This window comes from Chelmon rostratus, chromosome 3 (genome assembly GCF_017976325.1).
Source record: "Chelmon rostratus isolate fCheRos1 chromosome 3, fCheRos1.pri, whole genome shotgun sequence".
Lineage (NCBI taxonomy): Eukaryota > Metazoa > Chordata > Actinopteri > Chaetodontiformes > Chaetodontidae > Chelmon > Chelmon rostratus.
The window spans coordinates 20,946,738-20,971,590 of NC_055660.1; the positions used below are offsets into that span (position 1 = coordinate 20,946,738).

General features: G+C 43.2%; 2 protein-coding genes across 2 annotated transcripts in view; both read right to left on the reverse strand.

Annotated features, from left to right (window-relative positions):
- Positions 1-872: 872 nt before the first annotated feature.
- atg4da (autophagy related 4D, cysteine peptidase a) lies at positions 873-10,046 on the reverse strand. The gene is made up of 11 exons (XM_041933147.1): positions 9,692-10,046; positions 7,729-7,996; positions 7,452-7,535; positions 6,930-7,103; positions 5,970-6,321; positions 5,804-5,868; positions 5,463-5,614; positions 5,281-5,359; positions 3,698-3,774; positions 3,379-3,498; positions 873-2,172 (listed from the first exon to the last, which is right to left on the reverse strand). Exons 2-11 carry the CDS (start codon positions 7,943-7,945, stop codon positions 1,993-1,995), a joined length of 1,500 nt encoding a protein of 499 aa, XP_041789081.1. The 5' UTR covers positions 7,946-7,996; positions 9,692-10,046; the 3' UTR covers positions 873-1,992.
- Positions 10,047-11,489: 1,443 nt separating this feature from the next.
- Positions 11,490-24,853, reverse strand: part of LOC121604427 (microtubule-associated serine/threonine-protein kinase 1-like) — a 67,711-nt gene continuing 54,347 nt past the window's right edge. Inside the window, exons 16-27 of the mRNA XM_041933940.1 lie at positions 24,407-24,572; positions 23,868-23,969; positions 22,540-22,662; positions 22,262-22,371; positions 20,602-20,765; positions 18,948-19,192; positions 18,388-18,645; positions 18,062-18,294; positions 17,210-17,332; positions 16,814-16,950; positions 16,213-16,400; positions 11,490-15,903 (exon numbers count right to left, since the gene is read on the reverse strand). Coding sequence (XP_041789874.1) covers positions 14,189-15,903; positions 16,213-16,400; positions 16,814-16,950; positions 17,210-17,332; positions 18,062-18,294; positions 18,388-18,645; positions 18,948-19,192; positions 20,602-20,765; positions 22,262-22,371; positions 22,540-22,662; positions 23,868-23,969; positions 24,407-24,572 — 3,564 coding nt within the window. The 3' untranslated portion in view covers positions 11,490-14,188. The remainder of the gene's footprint in view (positions 15,904-16,212; positions 16,401-16,813; positions 16,951-17,209; positions 17,333-18,061; positions 18,295-18,387; positions 18,646-18,947; positions 19,193-20,601; positions 20,766-22,261; positions 22,372-22,539; positions 22,663-23,867; positions 23,970-24,406; positions 24,573-24,853) is intronic.

Genomic DNA, 24,853 nt, shown 5'->3' on the forward strand with positions numbered 1-24,853 from the left:
CCAAGACACATTTTTTACAGTTAACTGGCAATCAAGCTTCTTTTTTTTTGAAGGCTTGTTTATACACATAATTTATTATTATTATTAAGCAAGTATTATCAAGTATTTAAGACTTCTCAGAACTTGCAGCCACTATCAAACACAAAGAAAAGCTTAGAAAACATGAGACCTATTTTGTATAGGATGATTTTCACAGAATAAAGACACATCAACATGTTGCTTACTGCCAAACAATGCGTACAAAATAAGGAATAGACACATCATTGCACTGCGGTGATCGACTGCAGTACTTCTTTTAAAACATGTCATATAAGCTGAAGTTAAACTACGGCAACATGTCACGGTGTAACATTCCCCACACACAGCTTTGACTCATCCTGTAACATCACTGCATGATGAGGATCAAGCCATTTGAAGTTTGTTCCATTTGATGAACTTTGGAAGCGTTTTTGGAATTCACACAAACATTATTTTATTCCAAGTCTAAAGCCTGCATTCCTTCCTAATGGACTCTAATCAACCCATGGTAAACCACTGGATGCCATTTACCACAGCGCCCTTTGATTCAACACTGTAACACTTACTCACCATTGTGATTAGTGAAAGATGGGCCTGCCATCACTGACACATAGGAGGCATCAACATACCTGTATATTTGTTTATAAAGGCCTTCCTGTAGATGCCAAGATATTGAACATCTTCTGTTGAGTTCAAAGTAATCAGACGTGACACCAAATCACAGACTGTTAAGCTTTAAAACTTCCTCTAACTGAAACATGACATGTACTTCTTCTGCAGCTTACAGTGAGGAGGTAAGAACAAAATATGTCTTCAAAAAAGACAAATCTAATAAGCATGACACACAAGTAAAATGTGATTCCAGTGTTTGAAGTTTAATCAGGACAACAAACCTAATAACAGTAGTAGTGCAACTCTCAGTAGTAGCCTTCATGTAAAAAAAACAAAAACAAAAACAAAAACAAAAAAGCTTGAAGATTCAGGCAAAAACTGTGTTCAGTTTGGGATGGTTGTATTGACTGTATGACTTTAGCAGGTAAAACCCAGAGCCTGAACTTATGTAAAAAGAACTGTTCTGGGTTTTACTTTGCACAGGTATCCATGTAAATATACACACAAACTGAAGGGGACATTTCTCTTCAACCCCAACAGAGTTTTGGGATTGTTTCATATTCTTGCCTACCTGTAATAGAGAGCCAAAGCATGTTGGAGACCATGGCCTCATCTGCGTGAGATTTGGGACGGACTGCAACACAAGAGTGAATTTACAGCTGTTCCAGATGCTCCTGGAAGAATCTGAAATCTCAGTGAAACGCAACATGACAAGAGTCCAAAATACATAGTCCGCCTGATTAAAGACAAACAAACAAACAAAAAAACTGACACTAACCACCACACTCGCTCACACACTCGTAAACCTGATAAATAAATGTAAAGAATGAAAAATAAGATATACAGCAGATGGTATATAATACAAGTCAAGAGCAACATCAGGCAAACCCCCCACCTGACCAGTGAGCTAATTAAATATCATGAAGTCCACACATCACTTTCAGCGTGTCCAGTTCGCACCAGGACAAAGACACAGTACTGGAGTGTAATTGGAGTACTAGATTTTACTCATACATGCTTGACTTTGAGGCTTTTTAGGTGTCTGATAAAGTGAATCAAGAATACTTCAAGTACTTGAAACATTCTTAATCATGATCCATTTTGAAATCATGCCTTTGCCCAGTAAAATAACGCTCCAGCCAGAACATATTAATGCCTGGTAGCTTATAATACCCAACCACACAAAGGTGATGACAGAAGCCGCACAGCTTTTATTTCCGTTGACCAGTGAACGCAATAAAACACAGAAGCGTCATGTCCACCTTGCAGCTGCACCATCAACAGAATCGAGTCCTTCCCTTAGACAGGAAATGAGGTGTCCTCTTCTGCCCCCTGCAGCTGAGAGCTGAGACGGCATCCTGCTTACAAGAAGACAAACTCGTCACTGTTTCTTCTGTTGTTACTCCTGCCCAGTATGCCCGGGGGAAGAATGTGGGCTGCGGGTCCACTGTTATTACTGCTGTGACCCTCAAGTCCGTAATCCTGACCCTGGCCCTCTACGAAGGTAAAGATGGGGTACTTCTCCTTCGATGATGACAGAGCCTGAGAGGACAACAAAACCTGGTAATCATTTGTGAGCCAACATGAAACTGTAACCAGTGACTGTTTTCATTATCAGTTAAGCTGTCTGTTACTTTCACAATTTGTTCGTGTCTTCAAATTGCTTGTTTTCTGTTATACCCTCAGCACAACAAAGATATTCAATTTATAAGATGCAAAAGGAAAGAAAAGCACGTCCATCTTAAAATAATCAGGTGACCTGTTAATATTCTTGTTTTAATTACATGGTGAAATAATACAAGCAGCAGAGGAAGTGTAGTGAGTGTAAAGACAGTGAGAGATACTAATGATGGCTAAAATGTTTCATGACAACCTGCATAATTTACATTACTTTGTGGACTGCTGTTGTTCATTTCACCATGTGGATATTTTGGTCCAACTCCTCATTCGAGTGAATGATTGAAGTGTAAAGGTCATTCCAGGAAGCTGATTGGTTCCAGACTGACAGCTACAGATTTTAAGGCTGCTCTCCAGCTCCTGTGGGCTCTCTTCTTTGAGCTCCTTTCCCAGCCAACATGCTGTGGGCTTTGTTAGCATACCTGGGATCTGTCTAACAGGGGGTGCCGTATACTGTAGAGATTGTGAGGCCCCTGCAGGAAATTGTGATTTGTGATTGTGGGCTGTATAAATGTCAGCACAATTACTGACCTTTTAAAAAAAAAAAAACTCTTAAAACATACTTGTATCGGAGAGCTTTTCCTGATTTCATTTGATTTTTATTGACTACCATTGTGCTGGTTTTATTTGCTTCATCTCTTTACTACTCTACTGACATTGTTTTAATGATCAACTTGCTATCAAGTTGTTGCTTTGTGTGAACCACTTTGGAACATGAGTTCACATTTGAAGGTTTATCTGAGCTCAATGTGAAGCTTCAGCAGACTGAGATACTGAATAAAATGAAGTGCGTATCTTTCAAAGTGAGTGCTTTTAGTACAAAATTCCTCCTTTGTGTTTACTCAGTGTTAGTGTTAGTATCAGACAGTATATACTTACTGAACTGCAGTGGAGAGGAGAGCAACACAGAGGAATACTTGGACTAAAAACACAGCAACTTTGGAAGATACCCACTCGATTTGTGGAACTCAAGTCTCATGAACTACAGATAAACTGTAGAACACATTTTACTCTGTTTTCAATGCTTTAACGTTTAGAGTCAGATAGTAGTCCAAGGGTGTAAAAACTCACCTCACTAACGGCAGAACACAAAGACTCAAAGTCCTTCTTGTTCTTGGCGTAAAAGCCGATGGTACAGCTTGGATCCATGCGGCTGAAGGGCATCTTTTTGGGAGAGCTACAGTGGAACGACTAGAGAATGACAGAAGGAGGCAGAGGTCATACAACGAAAGGGCAATAAAAGTTAATGACAGGACATCTGTTATCTGTAATGGTCTGTACAGCCAAAACACTATTGAGCATGACAGTCACATGGTGAAAGTCCAATGTGATCAGAGAAAAAGAGATAAAAAGACAGACTGGAGTGAATGAGAGAGATAGAGAAACCAACCTCCAGTGAGAAGTTGACTTGGGACACATCCACCACAGGCTGGCAGAAGTGAGGGTCCAGATACAGCAGCTGCTCGTCTAACACACAGGAAGGAGAAGTCATGAAGAGGAATTAAAACACAGCATTAAAGCATAAAATCGCCACCTGCCAGCCTTGGGTGGCAGATGAAAGTTGTATCTTTGCTGTTTTCCTATTCTCAGATCTTACTCCCACTGACCCAACAGCAGGTGGCACCAGTGGGTGGTGATGCTCATGCCAAGTGCCATAAACTGCAGTTTCCTGTAACAATCACTCCATTCTGGCAGCAAGCAGAAAGCACTTTTCTCTAACAAGGATTGGTTTCCAAGACAAATTTCACTTCTTCTATTGTGGGTTTTGTTGGTGATTTTCAGAATCATTGTTCCAGTAAGGAAGAAATCGATGATTAGCAGCAAGTATATTTTGGGAAGTGTTGTTTGTTGGTTGCTAGGATGAAAAGTTACAGGGTCTGGTTTCTTTTCCTTCAAACTGCAATTACACAGCTTTGAAGAGGGCAGCTTTATATGAAATAATTAAATGTCTTATTTCTATTTTGAGCAGGCCTACCACAGCCCACAATGAGCAGACATTTGAAGCAGACTCACCTACATCGAGTGCTTGGCACTATTGATACTGTACTATACTGAAGTAACTGTTCTAGCAAAACATAGCAGGCATTGAGAAAAAGCTCAGAGGCCTCCTGATATACAAAAAATGGTGGATGAGGTGAAAGTGAAGCTTCCTCAGCTCCTACTTGCTTTCGAATATAATGAAACTTGTGTTTAATAGTGCTTAAACCATGGTCACCAGGTGGGCTGTGTTTAAATCTTTGTTTAAAGTCTGCTGCTGGTCAGTTTCACTCATGGCTAGAAAGACTAATGAGCTACCACAGTATCATCATCATGCAATCAACGTCACATATTCAAAGACATAACATTAAAAAAAGTAGTAGAGATCACTCATACTTTATATATCAGAGGAGAAGGGCAGTGCCTTAAAATCAAATGGGTGGGGGGGCATTCACAGAAACAGTGCAGGTATGGTTAAGACTGTAAGAAATCTGAAAAACAGTACAGGACTCATCATTATGTGTTGAAAGAATTGTTAATGGTTTCATCCACCTGTTCACACACAAGTGAGGTACTGACATAAATAATTACTAGCCATTATTGTGACTGTTACAAAAAAGAGACTCTATATAATAAGCACAGCTATAGCCATTTGTGGTGGTTTCAGATGCTCCACCTTGGCTTCACTCAGCCCCGCAGCAGCAGAGTCCTGATTATTCTCATGCTGTAAGCACAGCAGCGTCTCTCTGCTGATGTTTACCTAGCCTAAGTTTTCAGTTAACCGAGCCTTGACAGGTGAATCAAGCGTGACACAAACCGGAGCAACAAGGTAAAAGGGAGGCAGCAGGAGTGCAACTTGTTCAGCCCAAGTATACCGTGTCTTAATAATACAAGTACCTATCTCAGGCAGATACTGCCTAAAATGTTGTGTTGGCTACTACTGCTACTACTTTCTTCTGAATTAATGTTACTTATTTCCTTGTTTCTGGTTCTCACCTTGGAAGCCAATGAAGTAAAGTGAATGCTTCGGTTTTCCTCCGATGATTCCAATACAACAATCCAGCTTTAGGATGTTCTGGAAATAAGAGTTCAGAGATATGAGAGAGAACGTAAGCTAGGTGACACAGTTCTCTAGGAAACACAGACAGGTCTATGGACGTGAAGCAAAATATTCGGACCTTGACACATTCGATGTAGGATGGGTTGAGGGCCTCCCCTCCCAGCCGTACAGGCACCAGTATGATGACAGACTTCCAGGCTTGGCTGGAAGGATCAGCGGCAGTCTGGCTTAGTGACAGGTCACACAGACGCACCACATCCTCCTTGTACACTGCAGTGCACGGAAACATGATGAGGAAAAAAATATGCATGCATAGAAACACATGCAAGAGGACTTCTTCAGGTGAGCTATTTCCAAAGGAGAACATGTTGCAGCAAGCCAGAGACTGATGCCTCTGAATTGAACTCTCACAAAGAATAATTATTAAATTGAAAAAAGTGTCTAGTCTGTTAATCTCACCTGTACAATCCTGAGCCACATACACAGCCAGGTTGTGGACTGCAGATGTTTTGGCTACCGCTTTCCTGAAAGAAATATATTCATAACTCCAGTCAATTCTGAAGTGTGTCTCCTATGGGCAGCATTTAAGGAAATAGTAAAGCCTTGCCTCTTCAGCTGCACTTACCGTAGTATGTGTGCCACTATAGAGGGGCCATACCAGTCGCCAGCCTTCTTCCCTGAACTTTTACTGATTTCAACCAGCTGATGAATCCCAAAAGGTGCTGAGGGCTGATCCCCGAACCAGGTGACCAGCTTGTGGTGGATGGGCTCGGCCTGCCTGTCTCTCACAGACTCGGGTCTCTTTTTCTGGCTGCATTTGGGTGCCTGATCACGTGGCAGGGGCTTTTCAGGGGTGTTGGATCCTCGTGGAGAGCCAAAGGAGGGGATGGGAACCCCTCCAGCCCTGGCTGGAGAGCGTGGTCTGAACACCTCAAAGTCCACATCAGTGAGCTGCTGAGCATCTGGCCAAGCCCAGTCTACACAACACAAAAAGGCCTGCACTTAGCAATTAAGTACAGCGAGGCTAAAGATCTGGGGAATTTACTTCAGCAGCCCTTAAACAATCACAGAGTAGACATCACTTGAATGGCATACTAATCAGCATGAAGACACAATGACAAAATGTTATGAAATGACCAAATGAGAGAGAAGAGAGAAGCAACACACAAGGAGCCATTAGACAAAACAATGTCTGCAATGAAAAGAACCTGAAATAAAACAGGATAAGGAAGGTAGAAAAAATGCTACAATAGAAAAGACAAAAGGACAGCGATGAAGAGCAGAACAAAATGAGGAAAACAGAGTAATTAAAAATTTGCAGTGAGATATAAAAAGTGGGAAAAACACAGGAATTAGACAAAGAAATGAAAGGATGAAAAGAGCTGAGATCAGTCCGATCATCTGTCAGGAGACAACTTATTCACTTAAGTCTATTCAATTTAAAAGAGTACTTGTTTTCTGAAGAGACTGTGTTGACTCATTGTTTAAAAAAAAATCCAGACTGGCTGACACACAGCACTACTTCAGTGAAAACTGGTGTATATTTTAAGGTAAAACTGTATGTGTGACTGGCAGAGAGACAAACCTCTGGGCATCAAATGGACGAGGAGCCCCTGTGCCAGCAGCATCTGCCCGCTGCGTAGCATGCAGCCCCAGCCGCAGTCTGTGGTCCAGGTGGAGCCCTCCAGCTGAGGGAACTCCCTCCTGTAGGTCAGCCAAATCCTGGACATGAAAGCCAGACGAAACCGCTCCACCTCGTCTGAGAGGAGGCGAAGGGGGTGGAGGGTGAGACAAAAAGAAAGAGAACGTGAGGGAGAGCTTTTCCATTGTGTTGATTCAAACAAACAACTGTCTGTAAGTTTCATCGCCTGTTTATCAGATATGAGAGAGATTTCTTTACATGTCTAAGAAATAAGAGAGTGAGGGAAAGTTTTGTGTTCTCTGATGTGAAAAAGGATGAGGGTTTACACCGCTGTGGTTAACCAAAACACACATCACTACAACACCTGGGGTCTGCTCTTCATGACGTCTCGCTTTCTTGAACGGAAATACAGGATCAACTGATGAACACGTTTTTTTAAGATACGCTTTTGTATTTAGAGTTTACCTTCACTGTTGAGCAGATACGAGTGGCCCATGACAGTGACTGGTGACGTCTTATTGAAGGAGGTTTTTGATTTAACAGCCCAACCTACAGAAAGAGGAGCAGGGGAAATGGAAGTTGGCAGAGTAGCAGTTACAGAAGAATGACTGAGGCTTTGTCAGACATTTGTCACACCGCTTTGCAGCATGTTGATCATGAAATACAAAATCTTGCCAGACTTTATAAAACATATTCAACACAGAGGCACCCACACACTCTTCCTTCAAGACTGAGTACAAACCATATTTGACGTTGTTCCATGCCGACATCAGTTTGGCTTTCAGTTTGTCCATCTCATCAGGCTCCCCCGTCGTCTCTCTGCTGGGATCTGGTGTCTGTGGCAGCCTGAGGCCAAAGCTGGCCTGCCGCTCCAGGGGCTGCTGCCTTCGGTTCTCTCCCATCTCATCCTGCATCACCCCCCCTACGTACTGCGCTGCACTGGGGGAAACGGAGTTCATCCCGCTGAGGCCTCAGAGCTGGACTCTGCTGCTCCTCATTGCAACACAGAACTGACGGGAGAAAGAGGAGCCAGTAAGAGATGAGGTCAATTATTGATATTCTTCACTCTAAACACTTTTTACATTGTCCGAAACTCTTTAACTTACCATGTTACACTTATTACACACTCAATACTATGTTTGTACTTTCTAACCGAATGTTTGCAAATGTTTCTGTTTCTCCATATCACCATTTGACTATTTGTACTTCTGTTTGTCTGACATATATTGTCTGTGTCACTCCAGGAAGCAGGGTCCTCCTCTGTTACTCTTCCTGAGGTTTCTCCCTTTTTTTCCCTGTTAAAGGCTTTTTGTGGAGTCATTCCATATCTGAATGAAGATCCAACTTGACATGACTGGCTATGGTCAAGTGGCTTCAAGCTCAGAATTAGATGATATGGAGCAACTCTATTTATAACGCCCAATCTCATGCAAACAACGTTTAATTCAAAAACATATAAGGTTGATTCAGTTCACTGTATGACTACATTCTTGTTTGCACCTGTTCATTAAGCTGTTACTGAGATGGTGACTGATGTTACAGATTAACATGTAGAGAAGCTGGTTTCTTGGCTGTATGGTTTTTGTAGAAACTGTTTAAGTGCTAATGTACATGCTACAGAAAACCATCAAATCTCATGATAACTGAGCAGGCTCCTCCTGCTGATGAAGACCATGACATGGTTGACAGCAGAGCTGAAAACATAAGGCAGAAATCTAAATGGCCGAGCATTTGCTGCCTTTTCTCTGTTTTCTATGAGACTAACTAGATTGTAATGAGTATGAAACGTTGATTCTTGACCTTGGAGATCGTATAAGTAAATAGTATAAACTACGCAAATTGAATATGTCACTTTTGTGATTTGCATTTGTCACTATTATCTGATATTTCAGATACCAAATTATCATTTTTTGTGGGCTGCAACTGTTACATGCAGCCCTGGTTGGAAGCCCCTAAAAAAGCTAGTCAGTAGACCTTAAGTCAAGATTATTTTGTCAAACTACATTTCCAATGCCATAAATGAAGTTTCATACTCTTTAAATCACATGGTTTTATTACATTCAAAAGGAAACTGACACTAAGCCATTCTGTAAGCTAAAATCAAGTCATCACTTCCGGAAAAAGTATAAATAAATACAACAATGTCAGTTTAAATTTAAGTCATCAGTCTTCAGCTACTGATTTCACAATGCACACAACACCGAGGAAAAAAACAATGACTTTTCCACCCTGCCCTGAAACTGATGAGTAGCAGTTTCAACAAGGAACAGTAACACGGTGTGTAGCCACTGACTGCACTAATGGGAACATTTCTGTGAGAAAAAAAACCCCTCATCATGTGATTAACATTTGACAACCGGCAGGTCGAGCTTTTTCAGCGTCTGTGAAAGTCATCTGATTATGGTGACTGTTATTATTCAGCGGTTGGAGACCAACCTGTTTAACACTTCATGCGGTTACTCACCGCAGGACAGAGATGTATATAATAATATGTCGTAGGATCGCAAATAAAATCCAGACATTATGAACAATGTCCTCACAGTAATTTCAATGTATTCGTCTGTCCTAACGGCGTCACTGGATACCGAATAAACCAGATATTTTACTATTAACACAAAATCCAAGCCTAATAATCAAGTGACCGCCGTAACCGTACCCCTTTTAAACGTAGTTAATTCACCTACAAGTAAAGACTCACGACTTACCTGCTGTATAAGCCGGTTAAGCTGGTCGGTACTTTGTAGTAGGTTGAATCATTTCAGTGGTTTTGTCTCTCTTCACTCACGACTGCAGTCTTCACGGATAAATTCAGTGTTCTAGCTTGCTAAAGCTAGCTAACTTTAGCATTTTCAGACGCTAGTCCCCGGCTTAGCTATACTACCGGGCATTCAAGCCGGACCCACCAAAGATTTTAATCACCTTTTAGGAAACACATCTAATGTCAGTACAGTAAGCGTTTCCCCATTTAACAAACGGGCTAATTTCTACAAACTGTTGCGAACATAATCCAACACATACCGGGTTATGCTTCCCTGACCAGCCACCGCTTTAGCATCTCCCTTTAACAGCAGAGGGCAACTACTTCCTGTTGTCCTTTCCTGACGCGACGCTATTGGTCGAAATAATAACTGAGAGAATTCTGATTGGATAATGTTCGAATAATAGACTTTGCCGGTGTGCTATTGGGTAATTAACTCTAAAGTTATGTAATCTGTAACCTAGGCTATAAATCACGTTGTCGTAAAGAGATAAATTACATTTATTTATAAAGATATGCATGATTCGTAATACATGCGCTACGTGTGTGCAATATTTAGCATATATGCTAAACTAAATGATTTCATGTACAGACGTTTAAATGCACTAGACTGCAAATTCAGTCCCTCAGTAGATCTTTTTCAAATGTGAAATTTTGACTTACCATAGCTGCGCCTTAGCTTTGATTGCGTTGTTCAGTAAGAGCCAAGCCACTGGTTCTTAAACTTTTGTCATGTCCCCGAGGAAATCAACCATTAAATAAATAAATATGTTCATCTACATAAAATGTAAGACGCTTCTCTCCTGCACATCCATCCATCCATTATCTATACACCGCTGAATCCTTTGCAGGGTCACGGGGGGCTGGAGCCTATCCCAGCCGTCTCTCGGGCGAAGGCAGGGGACACCCTGGGCAGGTCGCTCTCCTGCACAGAAAAATGCAAATTAAACTTGGTCAAACTGTCTGTATTGCACATGCGACATGATGGCTCTCATAAAAAGTGAAGTCCAGAAGAAAAGTGTTTCCATTTTTTCAATTTTCATGTTGGCACGTCTGACGATCATTCACAGCTTTTACTTTTCTTCCTTGTTAAAAATCTGTCCATCTTGTATTTGTACCTTTTTCTCAACAGGCATTTTGCCTTGTCACAGCAGGAAAAGCAGTTGCCTCTATTAACATTAATGATGACTTTATCACAGCAATTATTGCAGTGCAGCAGCTACTAATGTTCCTACTTACACCTGCCCATGACAAGTTCACATGTTGTGAAAAAGGTCTGTTATTTCATTTAATTTTATTTTTTCATGCTTCTCCTAAAAACAAAAAAACAAAACAGAATGGATAATACCAGGGTCCTGAAAGTATTTTCTGTAATCAGACTATATCAGGATTTCTGCAGGACATTTATTACAGATTATAGTCACACACAAAAAAAGAAAAAAAGAAGAAGAGTGAGAGGCAGCAGGTTTTGGAACAAATCTCAGAATTTTATTCCACATACTGCACTTCAGGTGTCTGCATTTGAATCACATCTATCACAAACAAAAATGCCCCATGGTACAAATAAATACACTTTCAGTGAACAGAGAAATGTGGAATGTTTTTATACTTGGACTTTTGTGGTCATTTGTAGAATCAATATTTGTATACAGTATATTTACTTTTTCTTCAAAGTAACTTACAAACAATACCAGCAAATGAAGATTTTTTCCCCAAATAAAGTGCATTTCTACTACTCGCTCGGTCAGTCACAAAAAGAAAAAAGAAATTTTCAAACATGTAACACTAGTATAGACACCACTGATTGGGAAAAGGCCTGAAAGTGGGCATTACAGCTGTATAAGGTTACATTACAGTTAAGTTTTCTTAATCAGGTGATCAGAGTTGACCTGATGACTCATTTATTACATCAAGATATAAAAGAACTCTTTCCTAACAGTAGAATACATAAGACAGTATATTTAAAAATATTAATCCCTATTCCAGAAGATGTAATTAACAGTCATGTGAAGGACACAACAACAAAAAAGGAATAAATTCATGTTTCAAGTGTTCATTTGATAATTACTGCAAATATTTTGTCAATAGAAACATAAATGCATATTCAGTAACCCTATGGCTAATAACATCCATTCTGCAGTATTTTGGGTGGTCTGCGCCTCATTACGGTCTGGGACTGTCACCCCAACGGGTTATTCATTTTTTGGAATCGTGTTCAACTGTGGATATGTTGAACCACTGGAGGGCAGTACAGTACAGTGCCGAATTAAAAATTCACTGGTTACTGAATGGGACAAACATCATGAGCCTCCAGGATGGATTGCTCATAGAATCCTTCTCACAAAATTTCAAATCAATTGATATTGCAGTAAAGCTAAGATGCATTCAAAAATGTTTTTTTTATATTAATGACTGGTTATGTAAAAAAAATTGAATATTGCCAATACCGCACAAATGAACTTCCTGCTCTGTAGCTCTATGTAGCTTTTAGCAGACGCTGGAGAACAAACTTGAATATTTAGCAAAACTTTGAGACTTAACTTTGCACTAGAAAATAAATTAACTTCTGCCTTGGTGTGAAGTTGCTGTTGTTGGTTGAATCAGTTACATTTTAGTGCTTCAAAGAATCAGTCATTTTAATCAAATCTCTGTGATGAAGTGATTTTTAACAACGCATCAAAAGAAAGCTGGATTGAATTGTAAAAAACCCAGCCTTCTGTCCCAACTCGGTAAATCAACTAGTAGCAGGATTAGTGACAGCAACCCCCCACACAGCTGTAAACGATTTGCATAAGATTATGTACAGTGGATAGTTACTGAGAATGAACTACTAAGGAGATGAAAATGACCAGTGGGAGAAAAGAAAGCTGTTTTTTCCTGCCAACATTTAATCCTCCTCAGCACTCTAGCTGAGATGATTGATCCAAACACCTTTATCAGTATGTTACATTTTCAAAATGTGAGTATTACATTAATCGATCTTGACTACCTACCGTGTAGTATCTGCTGTAACAACAGTCATTCTGATTATACTGTATATAACCTTGTTTTTACAGGAACAGGTTCATTGTGATATACTGTACCATGCCCATATCCACAAACCCTACCTTAGCTATGGAGCCCTTTAACAGATTACAGTATGCTACATCCATGACTGCCTGCTTCACCTGATTGGCCTCAAAACAACACATGGGTTCACTGTATATGTGCTTTTTTACATCCACATAAGTAATCATCCCTGTGTCTCTGTGATTTGTTAATAAAGTAGCAGAGCATTGAGAACTGTTACTGGATCCTAACTGCTGTCTGCTTATTTCCAGTTTGGTTTCTGTCCTTACCCTTGCTGAGTCAACCGTGCCAAGTGTGATTACCCCCTAAAAAGACACACGTGTGCTCACACACTTCTTAACTCACTCACTCGCAAACGCACTCACGTCCTGATTCATGGACCACAGGGGTATGGATTTAAATGCATGGAAATAAGCTGCTGACACTGCTGCCTCCTGTGGCAGTGTGAGCGTGCGTACATGTGTTTGTGCACAAGAGTGTGTGTGTGTGTGTGTGGGTGTGTTTGTGTGCAGTCGGCGGAAGAGGGAGAAAAGGGCTGTGGTGGCCCTCCTGCGAAGAGGAGATAAGCGCTGAGCCTGAGCTCTGTCAACCCCGCTTTCCTCGGCAGCAGGACACAGCCTTCAAGAACCACCAGAAATAGACCCAAGGTGGCTTCACACACACACACGCACACACACACACACACACGCACACACAATCCCTTGCGACAGACAAAGCCGAACAGTGCTTGATGTGACATCCACTGACAGAAGGCCTACTTTGACTTTGTCTGACTGTGCACATCAAGTCAGTAAACTGCTGGATGAAGAAGAAATGAGCCCAATCATCTCATTGCTGGCTTTTCCCGCCGTAGCCAAGCTGAGGCTGCGTGTCATTCATGTTGTTTGATGCAAATATTAGAGTTTGTCTGTGTTCTTCCCCATGTTTCGTCTCGTGTGATAAAGAAGAAAGGGCTGGTTGAAAGACAAAATAGAGTGACTGGATTTGGTATTCACAGTATTCAGCATGTTTTGATCGGTAAAGCACTTTTTGACCTTCTTGTACCTATAATACATGTACAGTACATACCATATGACATGCGTTCACATAGACCCACACACATATACATCTGATAAAGTGTTCCACGTTACATTAAGAGTCTTCTTATTAAATACTTTATAATAGAAAATCAACAGATAATGCACCTTTACAGTAGATTATTCCACTCCTGGTTTTAAGTTAGAATCAGTCATTGATTGGAATCAATAAATAACATTTTCATATACTCTGAAACTGGAATGTACATTGTTTTTAAGTGCTTGACTTCTGTTGCATTGTTCTTCCAAAAAAGGCATCTTTTTTTACGACTACAGTCCCATTTAGGGACCCCATGGGGTCACATTTTCGGCGGGCTGCTACCTGTTGCAGCCTTCTCTAACGGTGAACCAGCAGGACTTTGGGTCACCACCGCGGCCCCAACAACCACTCGACCTCCAGCGGGAGTGTCAGACTTTCCTGCTGAGCCCCCCTGCTTCTCCTCCGCTGCCTTAGTCTGCTGGTCTTTGCTCTTGGCCCCCTCCTGGGAGCCAAGCTTGATTGGCCCGAGGACGTTTTTGGCCACAGTGGTCAGCTGGCTGACGAAGCTGGTCTTTTCGCCAGGGGAGACAGGCCGCGACTTACAGAGGGAAGGTCCGCAGAGGGAGGGGGTGACGGCAGTCGGGGAGGGAGAGGGAGAAGGCGAATGCTCCTCCACCACCTCCAGGCGACATTTGTCATCCCAGTCGAGGGTTCCGCGGTAGCAGTTGACAGGGCCAAGTCCCTGCCTCACCTTGCCCAGCGAGAGAGGCTGCCCATGTGGGGGGACGACGGGGGCGAGAATGCGAGCTGGGAGTTTGGGGCTTTTGGAGCCGAGGTCTGGAGTCCTCGAGTCACTGCTCTCTTCTCCAGCCTTTCTCAGGCTGTCCCCGACACCTGATGGTTTAAAGGTTTTGTTCATGCTCAGAGGACCTGCTGTCACTGTCGCGCTGATGCCGATGGATTTATCTGGAGTAGAAGCAGAGCTCTTGGTGAAGGCAGCACCAGGTAAACCAGGCCTACTCTTGCTGTTTCCTTCCTGCTTTGGTTCAGTTCTGTCTCCTGGCTGCTCCCTGGGATCTTTACTAGATAACACACCTTTGGCTGCCTTGTGGTCCGGCTGTTTTGGAGTTAAGTCAGCCAGACTCTTTTCAGGCCCCTTCTGAGCACCTAAACTTGCTGTTGTTTTGGTAGGGGTACTAGGAGTTGTAGCTTTAGTGGTCTCTGCACTTAGTCTGGAGCTCGGGCCAGCGTGCGAGCTCAAGGGCAGCTCACCTGTATGAGGTTTCCTTGTTAAGGATGACGGGGACACTGTGGCTCCAACCCGACTCAATCTCTCCAGGACTGTTGCGGTATCGATCTCCCTCTCTCTCTCCCTCTCCCTCCCCCTCTCCCGCTCTTCCCTCTCCCTCCCAGCCAGCAGTGTTTCCCTGCTAAGTGGTGACTCTTGTCTCCCAAGTCTCCTCACAGGCTTCAGGACCCCGGTCTCTGGGGTAGTTGAGGATGAGGGCAGGGGTGGAGGATTGGGGGGCAAATTTTCCCCTTCTGTCTCCAGCAGGCTCTGGAGCCCGAGCTCACAGAGGAAGGCGTCTTTACGGTACTCAGAGTGCTGCACCTCCAGGCTGTGCTTCCTCAGCGGACCCCCCAGCCCTCCTGTAGAACTGGACTGGGTCAGAGGCGAGCCCAACTTCTCTGCTGACTGTACCCGTTTCAGAAGAGGCGATCGAGGGGGCTCTGCACTCTTGGGTCTGGGACGGACCACTGGTGGCGAGGAGTGGAGCTTGGCGGGGAAGGACTGGGTGGTGTTGGAGCTCCCCACGGTGTGGCCAGGCAAGGGAGGCGGCGAAGACTGTGTGGGGGAGGGTGTGTGGGCCAGTGGGGACAGGGGGATGTTACCAGCAGACTTGCAACGGGCAGAGCGATACTGGCGGTGGAGTTTAGGGGACAGGCCATGCAGGGAGCTGGGCCTCATGTGCTGAGACGGAGCGGGGGAGTTTGGAGTGCTGGAGGCCGGAGAGCTGCTCTGGGAGGAGGCACCTAAAGGAAAACAAAAAGAAGAAAAGATCAATTAAGATATGTAAACCCTGAGGAAAAGGCACATTTTTGATTCAAAAGTAAAGAGAATTCTGGTTTCGATGGCTTGTACAATTTCTGGCTTTAAGCTTATTTTACAGACTGTACACTGTATGGAGGAAGTGAATCTGGATAACTCCCAATTCTACCTTCTAAAAATATGTCTAGTTGTTTTCTGGGCAGGCTTCAAACAGGAAAATATTTCTAATGTCTAATCTCAGACCATTTCTACATGAACACCTGTATGTGCATTGTTTATCTCCAGTGTCCTACCCAGGTATGAGGGCTCAGGGGTAGAGCGGTAGCCCTGAGTCGGGGACCGGGCAGACAAGCTGTGAGTTGGGGAGCCAGGAAGACTCTCACTGGAGGACAGAGAGCGGTTCAAAGAGGACAGGCTGCGGCTGGTGTGCAGCAGATTGGACTGCTTCGTGATCTTACGGAACAATGAGTTCCGCTTCTTGCTGCAGGAGAGACGGACAGAGAGAAGACATGCTGAGAATTTGGTTGTTTCGTGCCTTATAATGCTTACAGTGCACCAGCTGATGTAAAGTAGGGGTAAAATGTGCAAAACCGCTGGCCCTTGGATTTGGATTTTCACCACAAAAATACATGAGGAAGTCAAAAAGACACTTAGAGTTATTTTATATATTACTCTGTATGTACAACATTTCTACATCTCCTTCTTTATTCTTTCTATCACTGCTCTCTGTAACAACATCATTTCCTGGTGTGGGACCAGTAAGGTTATATCTTATCTTAAAACAGACAACAAAACTCTGTTACTGATGTGCTGTGTTTTGGTTCATGAGACCCCTCACCATCTAAGACATTAGTAACACTCTCACTGCAGTGGTGCAGGTGTGTAAGCTCCTACCTGTCCTGGCCGTCCTTGCCCATGGTCCTCTTGTTTCGTCGGGCCATCTTACACTTGTAGCTGGCCTTGCGGGCCGGACCCACTTTAATGGAGGTGTTCTCAAAAGGCGTGGTTGTCACCGTCACCTTGTTTCCACTCTGCACCGATCAATGACACTGAATTTTTTCTACTCTGATGCTTCTAATTATTCATTGTCAAGCTTATTTACTGACAGAAAACTGGCTGACTGAGAGCTGCAAGCACCTCGTCTTAGTGCCTGAATAGCCTCACCTTGAATTTGACAACTTATAAATTAACAACTAGGTGGCCTTACATTGACAGAAATGCAGGAATTACACAGAAATAATGATTCAATATGCAGTACAGCTGAGAATGAATACATCTACTGCTGCCTACCTTGAGGATGAGCTCTACCACTTCAGTGTGGACCAGGCCATGGACGGGCTCCCCGTTGACGTGGGTGATGAGGTCACCAGCACACAGGCCAGCTTCCTGGGCAGGGCCGCCATCCTCCACATGCTGCCCATTCACACAAAACATTCAAATCAAGTCGACATACACATTCGGAGGGCAGTATGTGAATCTTTATAGTATGCACAGTATTTTAAAAGATTAAAAACAATAAATCCTATAATGAGTATGAACTTTTTCAGTTCAGATGGTCTAGATTTAGATGAAAGCATTCAATATGGCTATAAATAATACTACTAAATGTTTGTTTTAATAGGATAACAGGAAAAGAAATGGCATATTTTAAGGTCTAGTGTGTAAGATTTAGGGGCTCTATGTCAGAAATGGTATATAATATTCAGAATTATGTTTTAATTAGTGTATTATCACCTGACAAAAAGAATCATTGGGTTTTTGTGACCTTGGAATGAGCTCTTCATAGCTACAGAGGGAGCAGGTCCTCTTCCACAGAGTCCACCATGATGCACAACCTTGTTTCTACAGTAGCCCAGAATGGACAAACCAAACACTGCAATCTGCAACCTCACTGCTAGATTCTACTAAATCTTTCACATTAGTCCTTTAACTGGTGAAATGTCTTACCTTAAACCTGAAATCAGCTAACTCCTCACCAGTTTTAGATTTTTGCTGAAATCTCCTGTTTTGCACGCTGTTTTCTTTAATTCACTGATCTCTGTTTAATGCCACCTGCTCTTTAAAATACACACCCACCCTCTTTGTGTGAGGTCACTGACTCAAAACATCTCCAAGTAGTACACGCTCCCACGAGCCTCTTACCCAAACAATGTGATGGACGCTGTAGATATCACTGTCGCCAATGTAGACCCTGATGGCTCTGAGAGTAAAGCCGTACTTCTTTCCAGAGCGATGGATGGTGATGGGAGAGCGCAGCACGCTGACAGCTGGGCAGAAATCTCTGCTGGGTGAAGAGTCGCGGGACGAGGGGTTGGAGGAGAAAGAGTGGGGAGACATGGGGCTGGCCAGTGGAGAGAAGCCACCATGCTGCTCCACTGGAGGCAGAAAAGAGAGAAAGGCTGTATTAATATACCACAAACTAATATTTCCAAAAGGATTTCCTCCTTTTCTGTCCTTGTGCGTCTCACCTGATGGAATGATGACAGACAAGGCTGTAGCAGAGGCCGACTTGATAACCTTGTTTCCAGGCCTGGAGTTGCGTTTCTCTCCATCACCAGACAAATGCTGGTGGCGCGCCCTGCGGAGGACCAGGTCATTGGTGGCCCGGGGCCCCAGAGGGTCATACAGAGGAGTCATCACGTCGCGAGCGGCTGCCGCAGGACCTGGGGATAATGTTGCGATGGCTGTGGTGACTCCCGGTGTCTCTCCGTGTCTAGGGGATTTGTCTGTAAGGATGTCGAGTCAGGAGGAAATGACAGTTATTTAACATAGTCCCTGGTGTTAGTAGCATTTACAGGTGAAAATAGCAATGTTACAAATTGTCCACCGGCCCACTTGCTCAGCAGTGGCTGTCTAATGATATATTACAGTTTGCTTTTATCACCTCCTCTGCTTTCACCCCCCCCCTCCTCTCCCTGTCTGATTTATTCTCTATCACCTTCCCAACCCTCTTGCGTATCTCCTCTCCTTCTCCCTCTCTACCCTCACAACCTTTCACTTCCTCAGAGACGTCCCCCTGCTAACACACCTGCTCCGTTGATCTCCTTCAAACTGTTCCTCTGCTCCAGGAGGCTCGGTGAGGGAGAAATGGTCCCATCCAGTGAGGTTCCACGGACCTTGATGGGCACCTGGCGGGACAGGAAGTCTGGCTCACCGTCTTGGGGTGAGGCAAAACGATGTGTATCCATGAGGGCTGAGAAGCGTCGGCGAGCACCAAGGGGAGGGCTTGCATCCCCCTCCATGTGGAGGGACTCTGAACAAGACAGCCGCTTCCTGCAATAGAAGGACACACAAACAGTCACATTGGATAATGCAAACACAGCCTCAGTGAGGCTGCACGTATACACAGCAGTGCTTTAAGCCATATGTTAATGTCAGCATGCTAACATGCTCACAATGACAATGTTTATCAGGTATAATGTTTACCATGTTCATCATCTTAGCATGCTAACATTTGCTAATTAGAACACAAAGTACAGCTGAGGCTGAAGGAAGTGTCGCTAGCTTCGCAGGTATTTGGTTATAAAAAATTGGACAAATTACATTTTGACCTGATGATGGAGCTAAATGAAACCCAGGGGATCACCAAAGCTATTGCAAATGTTTTATGGTTAAGGAAATGCATTCAACACATTGATTAGAGCTCCCACAGTGTGTTTTGATGAGTAACACTGAATGCAAACATAACTTTTGCTTGTTTACAAGAAAACTCCACGGGGAACCTTTAATTAAAGAAATGACTAAATGTAATGAGCTGTAGTCAAAAAGCAATCATAGCTGCGAGACACTGATAATTCATAGTAGACATGGAAAAAGGAAAATCCAATATGTAAGGTAATGAATGATGAGCCACCTTCACCTTATCAAATGTCCTAAGCATTCTGAATGCAGAATGTATAAATCATCGACTTTACATATGAATGTCGAGGAGATTGAAATCCATATGTTTTCTAAAGATTGAGGTGAAATGGAGTTATGGGGAATAATGTCAATTTCTTTCTGCTGTATGCTCTCAATCACAAATGTGATAGTTAATAAAATGTAGTGTGGACCCTGCAGGTCTTTGTAAGCAGAGTCAAAACATGACAAGCATACTATCAGAGCAGAATTCTGTTTAATGACTCCCAGGATGAGAGCAACTGTTTCATTTAGACGGGCTAAAAACTGAAAGCCTCCCTGCGGGGTAATGAGAGGTCTGTCCATGTCTGCAAATAGCTGTAGGTTAAGCGTCGCTATCGAGGCTACAAATAGCATTAAATCACCTGTATTCAATAGTCCTAAAAATGGCAGTAATGATACTTCTGTATAACTAAATTGGGGAGACACACAGCTACATTTGCATTGTTTATAACAAATCATGAAAAAACTGACACATATTGGGTTTCTGTGAGACATGTGAACCAGCCATCTAATTCCACTTTCCAAAGTTTGATGAGGTGGGAATCTGTTGCCTGTTGTTGACTCAGAGTGAGTGTGAACAAAATTCTTTTTATACAAGAAGTGTCAAAATTGCTGTCATGACGTAGAAAGCACACCGAGGTGTGTGACAGCTGAGAGGAAGGAAAAAACCTTGCGGGAACCACCTTCTGAACACCTCAGTCTTATCATACAGAACCTCCCTCCTCATTTACACAGGAAAATCCCAAACACGCCTTTAAAACCCTTCATACAATAATGCTTACATCTCGGGGGACCCCGTCCTCCAGCTCTTGTCTCTCATGGTGAAGCTGCCCAGGCTCTCTCTCTTGGTCACCTTGTCCTCCCGCGGGCCCTTGTGCTCCCGACGGGACACTGAGGTCGACGCTTTCTGCTCCAGCTGAGACAGATGCTCCATGCTGCTGTACACCTGCAGGGGGACACAGTCAGATCAATAATCATTTGGTCTGTTAGCGGTTATTAACAGCTCTGGGAAAATGCAGCTGGTGAGTGGGGTTACAGCTATGCATCTGTTTGCTGCAATCATGTATATTTACTGTGTTTGTTTCAGAAATGTGATTTTTACTGAATAATGAATTTTCCTCAGTTCAGTTCACATATGTTTAATGCAAGGTAGCAAAAACATATCACAAAAAAACAATAATTCAAAAGCGCTGCTGCCTTTCATGCATAAAGTAACAACAGGGATACACTATGTGTATTTGAATTAAGAGTGTGTAGTTAACACAGGATTAAGGTTAAACCTTATTTTGAAAACCTGCACTTCCGACCAGTGAAGTCATATTGCTTAAAAGGGGAAACTCCACCGATTTTAAGAGAAGCAAAGACAGGGTAAGCCTTTGTTGATCCCTGGTGGGAAAATTCAGTTGTTGCAGTGGAGATAAATAGAGAAATTAAAAAAGAAATCAAAATAAAATAAGAAGTAAAAATAGAAGCCACACGAGAGCAGCTGAAGACAAAATTATGAGGTGAAGTGACAGTGTTATCAGCAGTCAGGTACATGTAAGCAGTGTTCACCAGACTATATATAATGTGCAAATAGATACAGGATAATATGCAACAAAATGCTTCAAATGATTATCAAAACAGTTCCTAGTTAATGTTCTTTCATTGAGTAATTGTGACAACTCATTGCAGCTCCGCAGTAATAAATTATAATGAATCAAATGCGTATGTGTTCACTGTGGAACTCATTATGTGCGTGTATTCAGCAGAGGTCTTTGCCGGAGCACTCAAAAGCCCTCAGTAACTTCAAATTCATCTTGGATTTAATTGAAATCAGCCCCTCGATGAGGCACTTTGGATTTTCTGAAGAGCTCCTTCACAGCCCTAACATGAGAGGATGGACCAGGTGAATACAGGCGGAAGGCAGATATAAAGACAGAGCAAGTGGGAGAGGGTGGAAGCGGGAGAGGATGGAAGAAAGAGAGAAAGAGAGAGAGAGAGAGAGAGACAGCGTGAGGTGAGAAAATCCCACCTGAGAAGAAAAGTGTGACAGAAAAAGAACTGAGAGAGAGAGTCGCAGATTTGGCCACAAAAAAGAGGATGTGAAAAAATAGGAAGGTAAGATCATTAAACACACATGTGCAGAAAGCTAGAGCAAGAGCTATTAAAGGTGCACAAGCCTCTGAGTGGCTTAAAATAGACAAGAGGAATAAGAAGGAACAGCCCAGCGAGGCTCCTGAACTCAGGTGTGAGACCTGAGCCCAGCCTCCAGGTGCTGCTCTCTGCACAGTTAGACCTCACTCTATCTGTCTGACACTTTTCTCCTTCCTCATCTAATCCTGGCAAATACAGTTCAAAGCGACAAAACACAACAGGTTGACACAGCCAGACAGAAAAAAAGGAGTCAAATGACAGAGAGGGTAAGAGAGAGGCGAAAGAGGAGAGGGGACAAAGCCAGACCTTGCTGAAGCGAGGAGAGCAGGAAGAGAACTGTCTGATCTCCACAGGCTCGTCGTCATTGGTGTCATCCTCGTCGTACGTATTGATGTGATGATAACGATCTGAGCGGGCTGGCGGGGGAGGGAGCGAGAGAGGAGATGGAACATATGAGCTGTCAGCAAAGTGGAAAATGCGCATTTCTGACCAGAATGGCGTCAAAGAAATTATTGCAGAAGCCGTAAATCTAATGTTGATGTTACTGCTGCATGCTACAGAGGCATAAATCCAGAGGAACGTACTATCAAAGTAGCTGGTGTCCTCCTCTGACTCCAGGTGAGGGATGAACTCCGCCTTCTGCCTCAGCAAAGTGTTCCAGTCCAGCTCTGTGAAGAACGAGTGCTGCTTCACCTCAAACGCTCCACCTGGTGGCAGGGGCACGGACGACAGTCAGCACGGATGGACAGTACCCTTGAAGCTGCTCAAGTCAAGACTGATCAATCGATGATATTAACAATGGATCAGACGAGTAAGAGTGTATCACAGTGACAAGCCCACAGAGGATTATCACCTCACTCTTTTCCAGCCCACTACATAGAACCAGATATTTCATAAAGGAGCTGGTGGAGTCCAAAACCAGAGCTAAAAGGAGAGTAAATAATGGAATACATGTATAAAAATAAAGTAGAAGGGCACTCGGAGAGCACAGATCTCCAGCAGTCTACCTTTCTATGATATGTAAATTTGTATGCGTAATATGTCTGGATATATTTCTAAAACTATAGCATTTCTCATTTGGATGTGAGTAAGAGTATAATTAGTTGCATGATATGTGTGTATTTATGCTTACATAGCCACACTTTGAGAAAAAAGTATGTCCGCTACGCCAGAGGATTACTGGTACCCGTGAACGTGGATTGTAATGTGGAGGTATTTATGTATGTAGTCAGTTCAACAATTGGCTGTTTTGTCACTATTCAACTTAACTACCATCCACTGGCTTTTAAGATGTATGGCATGTATTCTGCCATTATTGCTAAATGTTAGTGAAAAATCGGTGTATCCTCCCTGTTACTCAGATCCACTCAGAAATCTAATGGGTGCTTCTTTGGCCGATGTTACACCTTTCCACCAAGTTTCATAAAAATCTGGCAAGTGGTTTTTCGTAATCTGCTGACAGACAAACAAACCGGACCGGAAACATGACCTCCTTGGCGGAGGTAATAAAAGATAAAGTCAATCTACCGTCCAACCTGCACCTGTGTTCACAAGCTTTGTTTAGTGACTGAGAGAATGAGATCGTGGACACAAGCAGCTGAAACAAGTTTCCTCCATGGAGTGGCTGCGCTCACTCTCGCAGACTGGAGCTCAGACAGAGCCCCTGCTCCTTCACGGTGAGAGGAGCCAGTCGAGGTGGTTCAAGCACCTGAGAAGGACGCCTATTGGGCGCGACCCTTAAGAGGTTTCCTGAGGGATTACCAACTGGAAGGAACCCGAATCGATTCGATATCTTTCAGCATAATGTATGCAAGCCTGAATGCTCTTATTAATGACACTACTTATTCCTAATACTGATGCAAAATGGGTGCAAATCGTAGCGGTGATTTGAAGTCAATGGCAAAGTTTTTACCTGTACCCAACCTCACAAGAGGGTTGGTCTGCAACAGGGCAGAGATGAGGGCCAGAGCATCTGCAGGCAAGGCGTCATCACCTTCTGGCCAAACTATGTCGTCTAACAGAGACAACAAAGAGAGAGCAAAAGGTCAGAGTAACAAGGAAGAAACAAACTGCCTCCTTTTAAAGATGACAACCCACAGGTTAGTCCTGAACACCTGTGTGTCGCCAGGGACAAAATAAATACTAAACATGAAAGAAAACTAGTTCATCCGGAGCAGGTCTCAAAATTGTAATGCTTAAAAACACATGCTTGAAATGCAGGGCGTGATCCATGAAGCACAGACAATGTGTTTCCTAAACTTTGTGGTAGTCTTAAAATATCGTAGCACACTGTGAACTACTTACAAAAAAGAAAGACAATAACCCAGAAACCCAGCTAAATGAAAACACACTGTGCCGCTTCTGTAGTTTGCGTTTGATGGCTAAAAATGTGCAGTTTGAGAGTGTCTTAAAAAAAACAAAGGAGAGTAAGTTGAATATTATTTTCCTCACCTGTGATGACCTGTCCAAACAGCTCCTCTGGGGTGTCTCCAAAGAAAGGCACACAGCCCACCAGGAACTCATAGAGGATGATGCCCATGGCCCACCAATCCACCGGCTTCCCGTAGCCCTGACGGAGAATCACCTCAGGAGCGATGTACTCTGGAGTACCACACACCTGAGTGATGGAGAGCAGGCGGAGGTGGGAGGAAGGGAGGACAGAGGAGGACAAGAAAGGAATGGAGAGAGAGAGAGAGGGAGATGGGTTGGGAGACATATAGAAAATACTAAATTCAGGATCAATTAACATAAAATATATCTCTTATTTTGAAAGTTTAACTACTGAACACAAGATGTCTCCTACTTAAGTAAAAAGTCAATTCTTAGTGCGCTGGAGCTTTTCAAGTGTCCACATCACACACAGCTGCATACTGGACTGTGATTGGCTTCCAAGTGGTG